Source organism: Pseudopipra pipra, chromosome 7 (assembly GCF_036250125.1).
Source record: "Pseudopipra pipra isolate bDixPip1 chromosome 7, bDixPip1.hap1, whole genome shotgun sequence".
Classification (NCBI taxonomy): Eukaryota; Metazoa; Chordata; class Aves; order Passeriformes; family Pipridae; genus Pseudopipra; species Pseudopipra pipra.
Window position 1 is genome coordinate 22,895,541 of NC_087555.1, and position 16,947 is coordinate 22,912,487.

A 16,947-nucleotide genomic window follows, 5' to 3' on the forward strand; every position below is an offset into this window, starting at 1 on the left:
GAAAAACTTAACTGAGGCTCTTAGCCTTCAGTTGTAATTACCAGTTTAGATGAAGATGGGTACATGTGTGTGGAGTTGTACATGTGTGCTCGAGGCAAGTGTACATTTTGAGATCGTGAACAGAGTAGTTGTGCATTTGATCGCTGTTTGCATTTTGAGAACTCCACTGAAGGCTTTTGAAAAGAATTTCATTGTACCAGACTAAGTTTGTTCTGTTTGTTGTGCAAATGTTTTGAAACTAATTGCTCTGTCATTTTGCACTGCTTGTAACCCCAAAAGTAGTTGCCTGGTGTTAGTGGAAGCAGAGTGGTCTGACAATCTGACTTGTGCTGCTATAGTTAAAATATGTCAATGTTTCCATTGCAATCTTGGAAGAGAGCATTTAATCTTTTCCCCTGGAAGAAATTCTAGATCAGTGCTTCAATTCCAAATATAAATATTTTGGAAGAGATTTGATGTTTCTAAAAATCTTTATTAAAACCAATCAAAATACAAAAATCTCTAACCTTATGACAATGAAATATTGATATTCAGTTTTGAAATATTGCATGATTATGGAGTGTATTTAATTCTTTTTGGTAATTTTCAATTCAATTAAATTAGGGAACAACAGTGTTACTACTTATTAATGTTGATTTTATAGCAAGTTTTGCAGTTGGCCCTTCCAGGCCATTATAGCTGCATAATAAACTTTGCAATATGCCAGATTGGAAGATTTTTGAAACCTTCCTAGGGAAACACAAAAAAGAAACACATAATTATCATAAAATATCTGATATAAGGCATGCCTTTGTACTTTTTTCCCCCCCTCACAATTTCATTCCAATTTCCTGAAGTTATGTCCAAAATAGTTTCACTTTTCTTTTTAAGGGTGTAGTTTCATGGTTGCTTTAAGCAGAGGTGAACTCTAATGCTTTCCTCTCTCTCTTTACATTCCTGTTCCCTGCCTTGTGACAACCAAGGCTTTTGCGTAGCACAAAGCCACATGTGGTGTACCAGATCAGGGAAGATAATTTTTTGGTTCGGTCTGTGGCTGTACAATTGTTTGTACTAATCCAAAGAAGAGGGTGGCACCAGGGCAGGAACAAGTGAGCCTATGCTGACATCTCGCTATATATTACACTTTAGATTTTTCCCCTCTACCATGCCTTTCCTCTGCAGTTCACAGGGCAGTTCTTTCTATGAGCTTCTTGAGCCATGGAAGCTCAAGCTTTTGCAGGAAAGGGGCCACATGCAGCTGGTTCAGCAGTGAAAACCATCTAGTCACAAGACGTTTACTGGCAACAGTAGTTCTCTTGGTGTTTTGTTAAAGTATTCCTCTCTTACAACACCACAGACCTGTTCATAGTACTTTCTGTACAGTATCTTGCTATACTGTTGTTAATGCAAATGATTACTCTACTGCAGATTTTCTCTAGGATGTTTTTATGTTCCGTTAGGGTCATAAGATTTTAAGAGCAATAGCATTAGATACCTTGAGGACTAGGTAGAAGTACTTATGTGCTTTTCTCCTTTTGAAACTTGAATTTTTTTAACATTATATAGAATCTTTTTCTTGACAGTCTTGAAGTAATCCACAAATGTGGAGAATTGGTGGCAGTATGAAAGTTCTGCCGAGGCACTCAATTAATTTAAAGTCTGGTCCTTAAGCTATCTGTGCTTAAGGACTATATCTTAAAAAAAAAATAAAATAGCAGTATTGTGTGAAGTACTAAAAGCCAGAAAAGAGGCTTCTAATTATTTTTGTATTTTTTGATAGATTAAGGAAAGAGCATGGTCTTTGTGTCTGCCACAATTTGACATGCGAAACAATCATAGTGATATAAACTTTATACCTGCTGGAACCGAGAGGAACAATATCTCCTCTTTCATTTTCACATCAGATAACACAATAAAGAGTGATAAAATCCTATGAGTAATATTCAGTGGAGGTTATGTATAATTTGACCCTGTGTCATGCAGTAAGCATGCATCAAATGGTGGTTGGGTATATTAGAATGTGCCTGTGAATCCTGTCCCAAATGTGGTGTGAAAGCAGTTGTCTTTAAAATCCATGAGTAATTACAAACAGATTTAACACAGAGCTCCAAATGGTAAACAGGCTACTGTAGACTGAGCTGATGTGATGTGCATGCTGTGATTGCTATCTACAGTTTACTCTAACATGCTTTTTCCTTTGCAGCAGTCCATTGTACCAGCCCACCCAATGGCTCCTCCTAGTCCCAGCACCACCAGCAGTAATAACAACAGTAGTAGCAGCAGCAACTCAGGATGGGATCAATTAAGTAAAACTAACCTTTACATCAGAGCACTGCCTCCAAACACCACTGACCAGGACCTGGTAAAATTATGCCAACCGTAAGTACTATGTTTAAATGTAAATTATAATGTCATACCTTAAAAGCCTATAGTAGGTACACAAAACGAGTGTTTGGATTATGAGGGAAGAAAAACAGATTCATGAACAACCAACCTCGTGCTGTGGTATGGTGGCAAGTTTCAACTTCCTTGGCAATCACAAGGAAAAGATTGTTTGGCACTTTGGAAAAGCAAAGAAAGTAGAAATACAGTGGTGAACTGAATCAAACCATTACTTTCACAAAAACTGTGATTACTGATATTGCTCCCTGATGCTGTTGAAATGAGAGATAAATTAAAATTAATATCTAAAAATGAAACTTTCTTTTAAGAACCTGCAGAGAGGTTCTTCTCTATTCACTGCTAAGATAAATCTGTTGATATAAATTCCTCAAGTAATTGTTCTGCATCACTGTAAATTACAGTGTGCATTTGAAGGCTTATCCTACTTTCAGACTAATTTTTGGCTGTACATTACTGTACAATTATTTTTATGATTTTTTGATCCATGTAAGAATCCTCTCTAGTGGCTGGAATTCTGGGTAGACTTGGCCTAGCATGAGGTTTTCAGGCAATGTTGTTAACATGAGATTTTTTTGCTTGTGTGAGTTACTGGTTTTATTTTTTAATTTTTACAGCAGCACATGCCTCTTAGTTACTTTCAAATGTGGGTCATACGTCAAGAGACTGTGCAGTTACGTTGTTTATAAACTGTTTAAAATTGCCTTTCATAAATGTTTTACTGAACTTTTAAAATTCTTAGTACTTCTGAAATTCATAGTGCACTTTCTGGATTATTTTGAAATCAGAAGTAATTAGCTAAGTTTTCAATACTACATGTAAGAAAACATCAAATTCTATCTTGAATGAGTGGACAATCATTAAAATTTTATATAACGCCACTATCTGAGATTCTTAAAATAATTATATTCCATTTATTATGTTCCATTTAGCAGATAAATAACTAGCAGCATACAAGCATACATCTCCAAGAGCACAACACAACTAAGAAAAATTGCTAGGAACGCCTAGTAAATCTTTGATTTCAGCTTATATGGAGTACCTTTGTTTTTTAATATTGCAAAATATCTGATACCTAATTTATATAGAAGAATTTTAGTTGCAAATGCATGTTTTACAGAAGTGGATTTTTCCTTCCCGTTTTTGTCATTTGAACTGATGAAGTAACCTTGGCCTGTGCACTCATGTTATGTTAGGACAGAGCTGGGAGGTTATTTTGCACTGGAGCCGCCCAGTAACTACTATTTGTGCAGTGGTTACTATAGCTCCTTAATCTTTCTGAAGACATTTTGGTTTCCACAGTCTCAGATATCACCAATGTATGAACAGCCTAGAAAAAAGTACGTTCAATACTTTGCTGTAACTGGTCCTCTTCTTCTTGGATAGCCAAAGATTCTAATTTTTTTGTTGCTATTCAATATATAATTGTAGTTGGAATAGCGTGAATTGTATAAATAAAGAACAGACAAGAACTGCAGTAATGAAACTGTTAATTCTGATGTAAACTTAGTCTTGGAAGGTTATGGCATTTGTTCCTGTGAGATATTTCTCTCCTAAGAATCTTACTTGAGAGGAAGGGAAACCCTGTCTCAAAATTCTCCATTTCTGATGAGGAACTGAGTGAGATGTCCAGAAATTTTAGTGTTGACCAACACAGTCCCTTAGCACCTAACTTGATGCAGCAGTAAGATAGAAGTGACAGCACCCTGTTCACAGAAGCTCAGTAATCCACTTTTGTAGATCATGGAAAGTTTCAGATGCTAACTGTTCCCTTCCTACAAATCTACCTAAACGTTTAGGACATAGAGGGCAAGATATTCTTAAAAGTGAACCTGCCATATTCATTGTTTAAGCTGAGACAATACAAAATAAATGGAGAATAAAATCTTGGGCACGCTAAAATCAGTAAAGAAACTGGTGTTTACTCCAGGTCTCTGAAATATTTTCATTAGCTGTTTCCAAATACCTAATATTTTACTGGGAGGCTTCAGAGTAATTTTAGCTTCTTTTCCCCGTATAGAGTGGATCTTGCTGTCCTTAGAGGGTGTCTGCTGGAGTGCTTGATGCTAAGAATGGATAGAAAGGCTGCTCTGCATGTTGTAGAAATGATCTTGCTAGCTGGCAAAAAGCAGCTTTCAGTGGAGGTACAGAAAAAGGTCACTGGCTTGTTTTGTATCTTTTGACCAATGTCAGACAAGGCAGAGAAACACCTGTGGGTTGAGGAAATAATGGTTGAAAAACATCAATTGTTACTGCAAATACCAGAAACATCTCATCTGCAGAGATTTTTCCCTCTGATCATCCTGGACTTGTATCATATACAAAAAGTTATTTTCAGGGATGGTTATTGTAGAGAAATATTGCTTTTGATAGAATCCATTAGAATACAAGGTAGAATAATCTACAGAATTCTTTTGTGGGGGATCATATTATACTGTGACTTTTATTTGCTTTAGTCAATATTTGCTTCAGTTCTTGCTCATGACAGCTAGCAGTGCTAATTTTGGTTATGTTTTAATTTTGTTTAATTATTTTTGGTGAATCACTAGAGAAACCTCTTATCAAGTTATGGAAGTGTTGGGCATGCTCTCCTGTTGTAGCACAGCTGTGCAGTATTTATGAACACAGTTAGCAAATGTTCATCAGCTTTGTGGAAAAGTATTTTCCTGGCAAGAGCACAGTTTGCCAGTATATGTCTCTACAAATCTGTCTCCACCTTCATCTGATTGGTTCTTTCTGTTTTTCTATTAGCTGAAGCTTTTTTCCTCTTTTCCAAGATGAAAAGAGCAGATTATGTTTTTGTTGTGAGGGCTTACTTTGGAGCATAACTATTTTTCAGACAATATTATTGGGGTTTGTGTGGGAAATGAAGCTGCCATGTTTCTGAACAGTCCACTCAAACCTAAGCCTGCTACTCCAGTTCTGTGTTGGGAAAACAAATTTCTTCATATCAGTTGTGCCAGAGGCAGAAGTGTGGGGAATAGTAAAGTAGGTATTATGTTTGTCATAAGGATGTCGTAACAGTCAACCCAGAACCAGAGGAGTGTTGGGGGGACACAAGGTGAGTCAATCCTGGCCATAAGAGCTTTCCATCAGGTATGTAGGAGTAGGCAAAGCAATTGATGTAATGGCCCACAGACAATGTCTTTTCTGTGGGAGGCCAGGCAAGAGCGATCAGCTAAATAGAGGGACAAGAGCAAAGGAAAGGAGCCAATGAGCATGGTTTGGGGAAGCCTGTAGAAAGCTGCCTGACTGCTGTGTGGTTTCTTTTCACAACTATATAGTGCCATTGCATGAGATCTGCTGCACTGACCAAGCCTCTGTCATGAAGAGCTGGTTTGACAGGATTGTTGAAGCAGGGGTAGTCTCAGCCATGCGTAATTGTTCTCACTTCTCCTAGTGTGGCTATCAATACCTTATACGCTTCCTTCAGCTGTTGTGTTGGTTTATGAATATTTTATTTAGACTTTAATTGTACTTTCTTATTTTGTGATTCTTGGATAGCAATTTCTTTTAACTCATTTAATATCTGCATCTGAAGATACAAGAATAAATCCATTCCAGTTATTCACTGAAATTGTTGAGCCTGCTTATCTGATTAGGGACTTAACGCGATTGAGTCTTAGCAGATTCAGTCAGGAGTTTGTAACTTGCTTTGGCATGTTTTCTAGGTGCTTTCCAGACCCTCACTAAGCGCTATGCTTTGCTGAGGATGACCTTTATGCTGAAACCACATGGTTCCAAAGCCCTGTGCTTTCCACCGTCTTACTTATGATTTACTTGCTAGCGTGCAGCATGGCATCTCTGTAATGCTGAATTTCTTCAGAGACCTCCTTTTGTGACGTTTACATCATTACATGAGGATGATGCAGCAGACCCTTCATCCTCCTGACAGTCCCCAGTCCCAGGGTGAGATTTCAAGCTTTGAGCCTTAATCCAGGTCTCCTTTATCCAGTTCAGCATAAATCGCCACACCAGCCCACCCTTTCATATTCTCCCTTCCTGGCTGTTTGCTCATACTGCGCTGCTTGTATCAAGCTGTTTGTAATCTATATGATATTTTTGAAATTGCTTTTTGCTCTGGACAGTTTCACTTAGTTGGTCTTCCCCCTTAAATTATCACTGTATTATTATTGGCCTCATAAGCCACCAGCACTATCTCGTATTGGCCTCATAAGCCACCAGCATGCCTGTAACAAATGTGGATAGAGCCTTCCCAAATCTTCATTCGTGAAGCCTAGCCATGATGATTATAATGTGCATTTTTAGTGGGATTACAACCAGAAAAGCAGCTGCTTGTAAGGTAAAAAAATATAGAATTACCATGACAGCCCATTGTTCTGTGCCAGGATGATCGGAAACTTGCAGTGGCTGCCTTTGCATTGTGAAATTATGTCCTGTTTAGAGAGTATTTTAAGGGTTCTTTTCTAAATATTCAGCATTATGAACACAGGCATAGCTAAAACAACTGCCAGGCTAATGGTTTTCTTGAAACACTTGAGCCAGATGTGCTATACAGCTTTGTTTCCACAGCAGAAGAACTTTTGTTTTTTGAAGTTACATACTCTGTTTCCCTGTTTTGAGGCACAATCACCTAAAAATTGTTTCAATTCCCTGCTCTTAATAAAACACATATTTTCATTAAGTCAAGTGACGTCCATTAGCATATTAATGTTTCCATGTTCTTTGCTTGCTGTGTAATTGTGACCTCTCCCCATGTTGCCATTTCCCATCTCCTTCAAAAGCACTCAGGTCTGAAAAGTGGTGAACTGGAGCTCAAACATTTACTGTAGCAGGGAGTTAGCAGTGCTGTTGTCACTTAAGAGCAAGAAACTTGCTAATTTTACTCTGCATATCTCATTAGAAAAAAAGACATGTCTGGACTTCAGGAAGTGCTCTGACCATCTCTTGCATTTAACTCATTGGGAGATTGGTCTGGGCAGGTCACTGCTGCTTAGTTCTGCCTGTGGAAATGCCTGTAGCACATGAATACAACCCCTATGGATAGATGATGTTGATAGGGAAAAGTTGAATTGAAGGTTTCAGAGCTCCAATTTGTTTTAAAGTGTTTTTTCTCTTCTTTCGTTTCTCCTTTATTCTCCATTTTCTTGCATTTTTATTTCATGATTTGTCAGCTGCAGTGAAATATTGCATTCATTATTATGTGGAATATGATTTCATGTCATATAATTAAATGTGATGCATCAGTGTCTCGGAAACTGTTCTCTTTGAGAACAGTATTAATACTGATTATTTTGGAGCAAGAGCCTATCTATCATTCTTACTTTTTTAGGGTAGAAAGAAACCCTCTGCAAATTTCTTCTTTTAGAGTGTTATGCATGCATTTTTTAAAATAGTAGTATTGCAAGCATCTGAATAAATAACACCACGTTTGCAGAATGTTTTTTGGTTGTAGGAGGAGATAGATTCTTTAGTAATTGAATAGCATGTGATTTGTAGTGTTCAGTTCTGTATGTTACCAGCATCATATTTTTCTTTATTTCCTGTTGAAGGACTGTGGCATAGTTTGGGGTTTGTATTATCTGCAGTAGATTTTCCTTAACTTGAGTTTTCACTCAATTTTGCTCTTCAGAGCAAACATACCACCAAGAATGGTGAAGGTGTGCTCCCTAGATGTATTCACTGATTGTGTCAGTGCTGTTGCCTGTGCGGGCACACAGTGACATGGGACACAGTGCAGCAGGGCAGAGAAACACCCACACGAGCCCCAGGACCAGAATTTAGTTCTGCCCAGCTGATGTACCCAGTTTCTCAGATAGACAAACTGTCAGAGTAGGAGTTACATGGCACTATGGTATGTAAACCAACTCTGCTAGCTTCTGTCTTAGCTGACGATTTTTTAAGAGGTAGCTGTCAAATACAGGTATTTCCACAGCTGAAAAGAAATGTTATTCATTTTTGTATGTTCTTTTGCCAGACGAACTGGAGAGATGTAGGCCTGATATGGAGGATGAAATGCTCCTTTTCTTTAGGGTTTGACTTCCACAGTCAGTGGCAAGGCATTTAGATGGTATGCCATGGGAATTGTGATTGGCCTGGAGACATAGTGTTTGGTTTAAATAGTCATTTCCTTTATTGTTTAGCAGCTCCTTTTGGCAGTCATGTTATGAAGGGTCTAGCTTGGCAGGGTGCAAAGGAAGACTCTCTCTCTTCCTCTCAGTATTGGTACTTTAATTAATCAGAAATAAAAGTCAGACAGCTTTACCCTCATGATCAAATGAAATCCACACTGAAATCCTCTCTGAGAAGTTCTGGGCAGTTTTTTTATAATAATGCCTTCTTGTAGAGTGCCGTTAGGGACCCATAGGTATTTTTGGGGAAATTGTAATTGAAAGAAAAGTTAAAAAGTTGTCTTCTAGAGTCCTATCCTTCGGATGCAGATAGGCTCTCGAGACTTCTTGAATTTAAAACAAATATAGTTTTAATTTTCTCTTTCCATTTTGTGATTAGGCAAAGATTGAAGTTTTTCAAACTCAGTATTTCATTTAGCCTAACAGTAGTCAGCAGCACATTGTTTAAAAAACAAGCAATCCAGATACAGATGCATGAAGGAACTCTGTGTTTGCCTTGTGCTCGCAGATGCAGAGATCCAGTGATTGCACAAGCTCCATCTCCCCTGGGAGTTGAGAGTTTTGTTGCAGTGTGGGGCCAGAGGAATGGTGATCCCATGGAATTTCCTTGAGGAAGTGGGGGCGAGGGAGGAGAAGAGAGTGGAAGGAATGTTTCAGCCGCAGCTGCTTGTAAAAGAAGCACTAGAAAAACAGATTGGTAAAAGTTACCACCATTGAAGATCTCTCTTTGGAAAACAAAAAGCTGATGTGGTAACATGGAGCCTGCAAAATATGTGAGCATTTGCAAGCCTGCAGGTATTTGTTGTATGGAGATGTAACCACAGAGCTGCAGAAAAGAAATGTCCAATGGCAGCTGTTGGAATGCCTTTGATCAGGGTCCCAGTCCCCAGCTTCCCCAATGGCAGGGACCTGACACAGATGTGAAGTGATAGCAGCAGTAATTCATTGGAATAACCAGTAATTCCAGAACATTTTGAAGGGGATTGTTTAATTCCAGTGGACTACTAAAAACATTAACAAGTACTAATCAGGCTTTTTAGTGGGTTCCATAATGCCAAAAAATGCCCCTTCTGTCACAGACGGCTTAGGCAGGTGCTTCAGTCATAAACCAGTTCAGAATTGACTCAACTTAGAGACCAAGTTGGTTTCTGCCCCAGCATGCATACACTAAACTTGCCCTTTTCTTCAGAAAACCTTTCAGTGTAGAAAGCAGGATCAGTATTTGCAAGCAGATTCTTATATCCAATGTCTAATATCTCGTGTCGTTTCACGTAACTCACAGAAATCTTGTGAAGTCTTAAATTTGTTTGCTAGAGGTTCATTCTGCTTTGCTCTGATTTCTGTAATGTTAGCTCCTTGAAATGAAAAACTGAGCCATCTGATGGTGACGCATTATAAGGCCAGTCATTTTTTTTGGTAATGTTTCAGCCTTTTTTTACCTGCATTATTGCAATGCTACGTTTAAGGTTGACAAGGAACACCTCCACATACTATGCAGCCCAGATAATAAATATTTATATTTTACCTGCAGAATGAAAGCAGTAGCAAATATAGGTGAACAAGTTAATTCAGATCCTGCTACCTCTACTGAAACTTGTAAATGAGGAAATAGAGAGAAAAAACAGTGTTTATCTTCAGAAAACTCCACAAAATGTTAAGCCTTGATCCTCAGTTGTTTTCCCACAACTCCTAAAATTTTACCCAGTTTTGGCATTCAAAAAATGTCAACTGCCTCAGTTTATTTTGAGCAGTGCCTTACTCAAGGCTCAGACTAACTCTGTAGAAAATTAAATTACTGAAGTATCGCTGAGAGAAGAATTAACATTTCATCATTTAAATATCTGATCTTTGCAGATAGATGTGCAGTACCTGTGAAAAAAAGTCAAATTTTAATTTGAATGTTGATAATGTTATGATACATGGACATAGAGCAAAAAACACAGATGAAAACTCAAAAAGAAAAGTCTTTGATTTGAGGTCTGTTTTGACACTGTTACTTGTACAAATATTCTACTTGAAATAACCCATGAGAGTAGAGTTAATCGTTAACAGAATAATTTTCAGTGGAAAAAATATGCTCTGATTTGTACTCCTATCTTGCCCCTTACGTTTGCATTTCTTCTCTTACTTTAATCTCTTATTTTACAAAAAGAGAAAAATTATCCACCAAGATGTGTGTAACTTCACGTTTGGTTACAAATAATTGCATTTAATTAACTGATCATCGTGGTCATCTTAACTGAAATATGTTAGTCCAAAATGTGTACTCTTTTTAAATGTTTGTTTTCTGTGTTCTGTGCAGTTGTGTAATTTTACATACTATCTTTAAAAGACAGAGTGTGGATCACTATTTTTGCCTAAGAGAACACTGTAGACTTAGGTCTTACACATTATCAGTATTTCAAATCCTAGCACTGCTTTTTGGTTTACTTGTAGTCATAAATAAGCTTTCATAAGTCTATCAAAATATCAACAATTATTCTTTTGCATTAGTGAGGACAATTTCTTTAATGTCTGAGCGAATGCAATAGTGAAATAAGCATTATGTTAATAAAAGATCTAAAATCAGGAGAAAAAAAACTTCATACAGGGTAATACAAATACATGAGAAATCTCAAATCTTTTATTTGCAAACCCTTAATGTCAGAAATAAATGATCTAAAGACCTGAAAAAGAGCCAAACTACTTATTTCTGGTTTCAAGGACTTTGTTGAAAGGGTAACTGAAGAGCTTTTGGAGCCTGGAGACTAGCACAGTTTTAGAGTTCAGTACATAATTTTATTTAGTGTATATGTAAAAGCACAAAGGAATTAATATGTTCAAAAACACCAGTGGTGTAAAACAGAAATGCTTACCTATGCCCCATAGATGATGACAGTCTTGACTCAAGCTGTCTGTTTGCAGTGTGCTCTCAAAGGCCTGATCCTGGAAAACACAGAGCAAGGTCGGGACCCCACCACTCCTATTGCCAGTGCTGGTGTTTAAAACCACTTACTGCTCCGTAGTGCAGACTTAGGATTTATTTGATAGTGAGGGCTGAGCTTTTCAGCTACATGATTGCACACTGCCAAATGAACTCCACAGTCTCTGGTTCTTTTTTTGGCATTGTGTTTTCTTCTTCTTTTCAACCTATAGCTGTGCAGTACCCCAGGCAGAAATCTCCCCTGTGTTAAGTCTGAATGCCTTGGCTGAGTTCTGGAGAAGCCATTTGGCAGAGAGAAGAGAGACTTTTTGCCTTCAAGGCCTGAGGGTATCAGCATGGTGGGGTATCCAGCAGAGCTGACGTAGCAATGTGCATTTCCTTTCCCGCGTTGCTGTTTGTAGTACTGTGATCTGGAAAGGAAGGTTTGTAAATCATTTGCCTTCCCCCACCCCGCTCCACCCCTGGATTCAAACCCTTACATTTCCCATACTTGAAGCTACATGTTTTTATTGTGCAGAGGGCTTTGTCTTAGTTTTATTGCTAAGGCTTTTTTATTTGTTGCCAAAAGTATGCTTGCTACATTTTCAAGATCTCAGATACTTGAGGGAAAGTCTTGCTTTGTGATCTTTTTTGTCGGTGACAGCTTACAGGGCTTCCATGTTTCAGAACAGAGGTACAGTACTAGGAGTGAAAGACCATTAGCCAGGACTGCTGCTGAAAAGTCTATCATCTTACCAAGACATGAATGTACTTTTTTAATGTAAATTAGGATCAATTTTTTTTAACATCTTCCAGATATTCAGAGCTATGACATTATAAAAATACACAAGAATCTGTCCCAGTCCTCTGTTCTTCCCAAGTGAATTGCATATTGCTTTGTTCCATGAGAAATTCCGAAGATTTTTTCCACCCATTTTACTTATTGCTTATTCAGTTAAATATTTGTTAATTCTCTTTGAAGTCTAGGACAATCACTCAGAATTATGCACTTTTGTAGATGTCATTAAATACTTTGAAAAGAGTGGCCCTCTCAGGAAAAGGTCACAGCCCTGACTGTCACCGATCAACTGTTTCTCAAATAACACTTGAACCAAGGTTGAGATGGTAGTCTGAGGAGCACAGGCTCACTGTTTTGGATGTAGCTGGAAGATGAGCAGCAGCAAGACTTGACTATCAAAGGTAACTGGTTACTGAACAAGCATCCTAGTGATGTGGGAATATTGTTAGTTTCTTTATCTCACGGGATTTAAAAAAAGGATAGTTTAATTAGAAACAGAGCAGAATACATCTAAATACATAACTGTTGAGCCAGATGCTAAATTTTTTATAATCTTATTATAATATACTACTAAAACCCTTGTGAAAAGAGCTTCCACTGCTATTCATATCACCACAACAAAATTAGTTAAATTTTTGCCATGAAAAAAAGGGAAATTACTTTCTGTTTCTCTGTATGAAAATTTTCAAGTTCCTGTGATAGAAGACATCTTAGTGCTGTTAGGACATCTTAGCTTTGCTCCTCATTTTCTGGTAGTTACCGTACCTTTTTCTGTCTTTTCCTTAAGTGGGCGACAGGGAAGCAGCTTGAAGTGCAGAGGAAAGAGTAAGTTTTCAAAATTTTATATTATAGGCAGGAAGGAGTATTTCTGAGACCAATGTTTTCATCTGCTCATTAGTGTCCTTTACAAACTTCTGCATTGTTCAGTGGGAGAGAATTTGCAGAAATTATAATTTTTCATCAGGAATTTAACTGGATTTGTGTTTGGTCACTGGTGTTCTGCATTCTCCAGGATGCTGTAGTTGACTTCTGCTTATGCTTGTACCAAAGATGTTTGACATCTCTTGAGTTCAATTCCTTCAGTGCTGGAGGAAATGTGAGGCTGTTACTCTCAAGCTCCTTTCCTCTAGTGGTAGAGGTCAGCGTTTGACTGTGATAGTTCTTTTTTTTGGCAGGCAGTTCTCTGACATTCCTGTCACTGAGATCATCTCCACTAGGGCTTTCAGAAGAACATCTGACTGGGGCTCAAATTTTTCACCTTCTGCTGTTCTGACCGTATAGTATGTTGTAGGAAAGGTTTCGGTCCTTACCATTAATAATTAATTTGTTTCTAGATACCTTTTGTGAACTCAAAGATCTGTGAATTTGTGGTTTCTTCCTTTCACCATGATTTGGTTTCATGTTGAGGGTGTGGATTCTTTTAATCCCAAAGATAATTTAAGAGAATAAAAGTATCATTAAATTACTGCAGTCTGAGTCATACTTGGTCTGTGAGTTTAGTTCCCTGGCTTTCCCACACAGCATTTCCGATATGCAGTGAGCTGAGGGTGTGCAGGAAAGATGGTAGAGTGACCTAGATACTATTTAACTCTTTACTAGTGGATGGCTTTCTGACACTGGGTATAGCCACTGCATTCTCAGTCCTTTTCTATGTGATAATTGTATCCATTATGTTTCCCTGCTTCTGAGTGGTTTTCATAAAAAGTATTTTAAGATTTCTATTAAAGTTGTTTTAAGCATCTTGTTCAGTTAAATTGATTGGAAAAATTAGAAAATGAACTATTTTAAAATCTGAAGTGTAGGCATTGAGATTCATCCTCAAATAGAGGTTATGGGTTCTTTCATATAGTACTTTATCACTTCTAAGAGAAAAGTTCGTTCTACTGCCCTATTGTAGGCAAAGAAATAGTCATCTCAGGCTCTCTGAAATAAAAAGGTCTGTAAAGCCCAGAAACACTGTACCCATGTCATACAAGCTTCCTTGCTGGCATATGTTGATTCTGTTCAAGAAAGATGGTGATACAGGACTGACTTCACTGACTTTGGGCTTGCCTGTCAACTTTGCTGTCATGCAGTGTTTGATATTTCTTGACTCTGTGGTGTTTTTTTACTAGTCCCTTCTGTGGGATCTGCTGATGCTCTGGGTTTGTGAAACTCCTACCACTGCTCATTTTAAGAAACTTTGAATCTATGTCTTACTCTGCTTAATGCAGATTCCATCCAGGCTTGCACTTGACATAGCCAACTAGAGGATCTCAATTTTCTCTGAGCGCAATTGACTGAGTCTTGACTCAACCCTTTGCACAAATGCTTATGGGTTGGGTTTTTCCTGCTAGGCCAGGATTACCCTTCATTGTCTGTGTACTTCAATGTGAAGCCCGGTGATCCAAGTGCTTCCTTGGGCACACTGCCAAAGTGAAGTCTGGGATATTGGACTTACCCTTCCATGATGGTATTTGACGTAATCATTATGGAAAAAGTCACTGGAGATGAGGGTCTGGGGATCACAGGCAACTTGCTGTGTTTTCCATGGCAGTCTGGAGTGCAGTGTGCTGTGACTGCAGGACTGTCTGCAGCTCAGGGCTGAGTGGGCTGACCGTGTGGTGGTTCCAGAAGGCTTCAGTTGTACTTGGCTAGTTGTTGTAGTGATGGGATCAGAACAGGTTAATGATGTTTTTAAAGAAAATGGTATATTTAAGCTACCAAAAGCAAATTTCCGTGTAAGTATCTATTACATACTCTTTGCAAAACTGCAGAAATCAAACTCTGCCTCCTGCTTGGTTCAATCAATATTCAAAAGACTGTCTAAGCAGTGTGAAACTGAGGAAGTGTTGCTGAATATGACCCTGACGCATCAGCCACAGAGGTTGCACTTTAGATTTTGTGTTACAGCTCGTGATTGCTCATCTATCTAAAATTTGGCAACAGATGGGTAGTATTTTTTTAATGCATAACACTCCTCTGTCCCTATCTCAGCACTTAATACTACTGCAGGCATCTTTTCAACAGAGCCATGCAGTTACAATCAATAATATGTGAACTGATGTTTCTGCTCAATAACATACAGGCACTTAAATGGCCTTCTGAAGTATATTGACCCCTGGAGAGAACTACTTTAGTACAACCATTTTCCCTATTGAAATGGAGATATTTGCTATTCAGCACAGCTGGGACTTCAGACTACAGAAGCAAATTCAAATAGGGATAAAGTCTACATGCCATGCTATTAGGGAGACAAGGCCTCTGGAAGGCTTAGCAGTGGTTTTGAATAATTTGTCCATTTAGTGCTGTTCTAATGATTGACATTAAGTTACCAGAAATTAAAAGAGATCATACTCTGTTTATTGTACAGATTCTTCATTATGAGGTGTTAATTCCAGTATAAAATAGCTGTTGAAAGCAGGATGTTACTATGAGTATTTCATAAAAGAGCTACTGCTAAAATGCAGTTCAGAGAGACTAGAAGTTATTTGAATGTATTGGGTTTTTCCCTCTTCTGCCTTCCAGACAGAAGAGAGGCAGTCAACACTTTCCAAGACGGGGTGTTAAGTTAGTGCAAGATAGAGGTAAGAACAAACAGGTATCTTTGTGTATAAGATATTTTAACCCAGCAGGCCAAGTCTTGGAGTCATCCTGTTGACTTTGAGTTGTCTTCGTGTTACAAGACCAGAAGGAAAACATACAAAATACATTGATGTATTTTGAAAAAGTTATCTATGATAGGCATTATTCCAGCAACTAGACATCTTCAACACAAGATAAATGCGAGAAAAAACATTATGTATGCATGTACATATGAATGTATGTAATTTTTTTAAATGTATATGTGTAATTTGCACGATATGTGAAACAGTTTTTTTGTAGTTCAGAGTTGACACATGGATCAGGGTTTAGGAAATGGGATGTGGCTGAAAGTGCCCGTGTACTATGACAATCTCCAGTGATATGGTTTTCAGGACTTTTATGGCATATTCTGTGGGGCATCATCTATTTAAACTGTGGGTAAAGATTTGGTTAGCAACTTTCAGTAGAAGTGAAATTAACATGAAAGAACGAATTAAAAATTAACCTTCTGCAAATATACAGGCTTGTAATATTAAAAGATGTCTGCCTATATATCCGGAGAGGGGGTAACCTCACACTAGCTAAGACTGTAGTCAAAATAACACATTTTGATTTATACAAAGGGGAAAGTATTGGGAAGCATAGATAAATGATTTTATTTTTTAATATTTTTTATATATATTTTTATATATTTATATTTATTATATTTTTACCTTTTCCTTGGTTCCCTTCCACAAGAAAAAGAAATATGCTTAGGAATAGACAAAATAATAGACAATCCATCATACGCTGACAGTGACTGACTTTGTCTTCCTTGGATGGAGGAGGAGGAATTGAAAAATTAAAGGTCTTCAGATAGAGGGACTCAATTATTCTCCCAAGCTGATCTCTACTGTTTAACACAGGGGAGAAAAAAAGAATTATGAATAACAAGGACTGCTCTGTTATATCTTCATAGTTTTATTCTTTCTGGCTGTTAGTGTAGGCTCTACAAAATCTGTGAGGCTGAAATTTTCCAAGATTTATGGCTGGGTGTAGAAATAGTGCCTCACTTTCAGATTAAAACAGCTAGCGGTGGTAAATCAATACATGCACGTCTGCAGACCTGCCATGAGCTTGGCTTATATATACATATTAGCATTCATCTGGGTTAATTTCTCATCTTCCCAAATCATTGTCTTTAGTAGCGATCATTTCTCAGTATGAAAAAA

The 16,947-nt window shown here is 37.8% G+C and overlaps 1 protein-coding gene across 4 annotated transcripts in view; it reads left to right on the top strand.

Moving 5' to 3' along the window:
* RBMS1 (RNA binding motif single stranded interacting protein 1) overlaps positions 1-16,947 on the top strand; it is a 144,106-nt gene that overhangs the window by 77,606 nt on the left and 49,553 nt on the right. For all 4 annotated transcript variants that reach the window (XM_064661096.1, XM_064661097.1, XM_064661098.1 and 1 more), the window contains exon 2: positions 2,183-2,358. In XM_064661096.1, the coding sequence (XP_064517166.1) occupies positions 2,183-2,358 (176 nt within the window). The remainder of the gene's footprint in view (positions 1-2,182; positions 2,359-16,947) is intronic.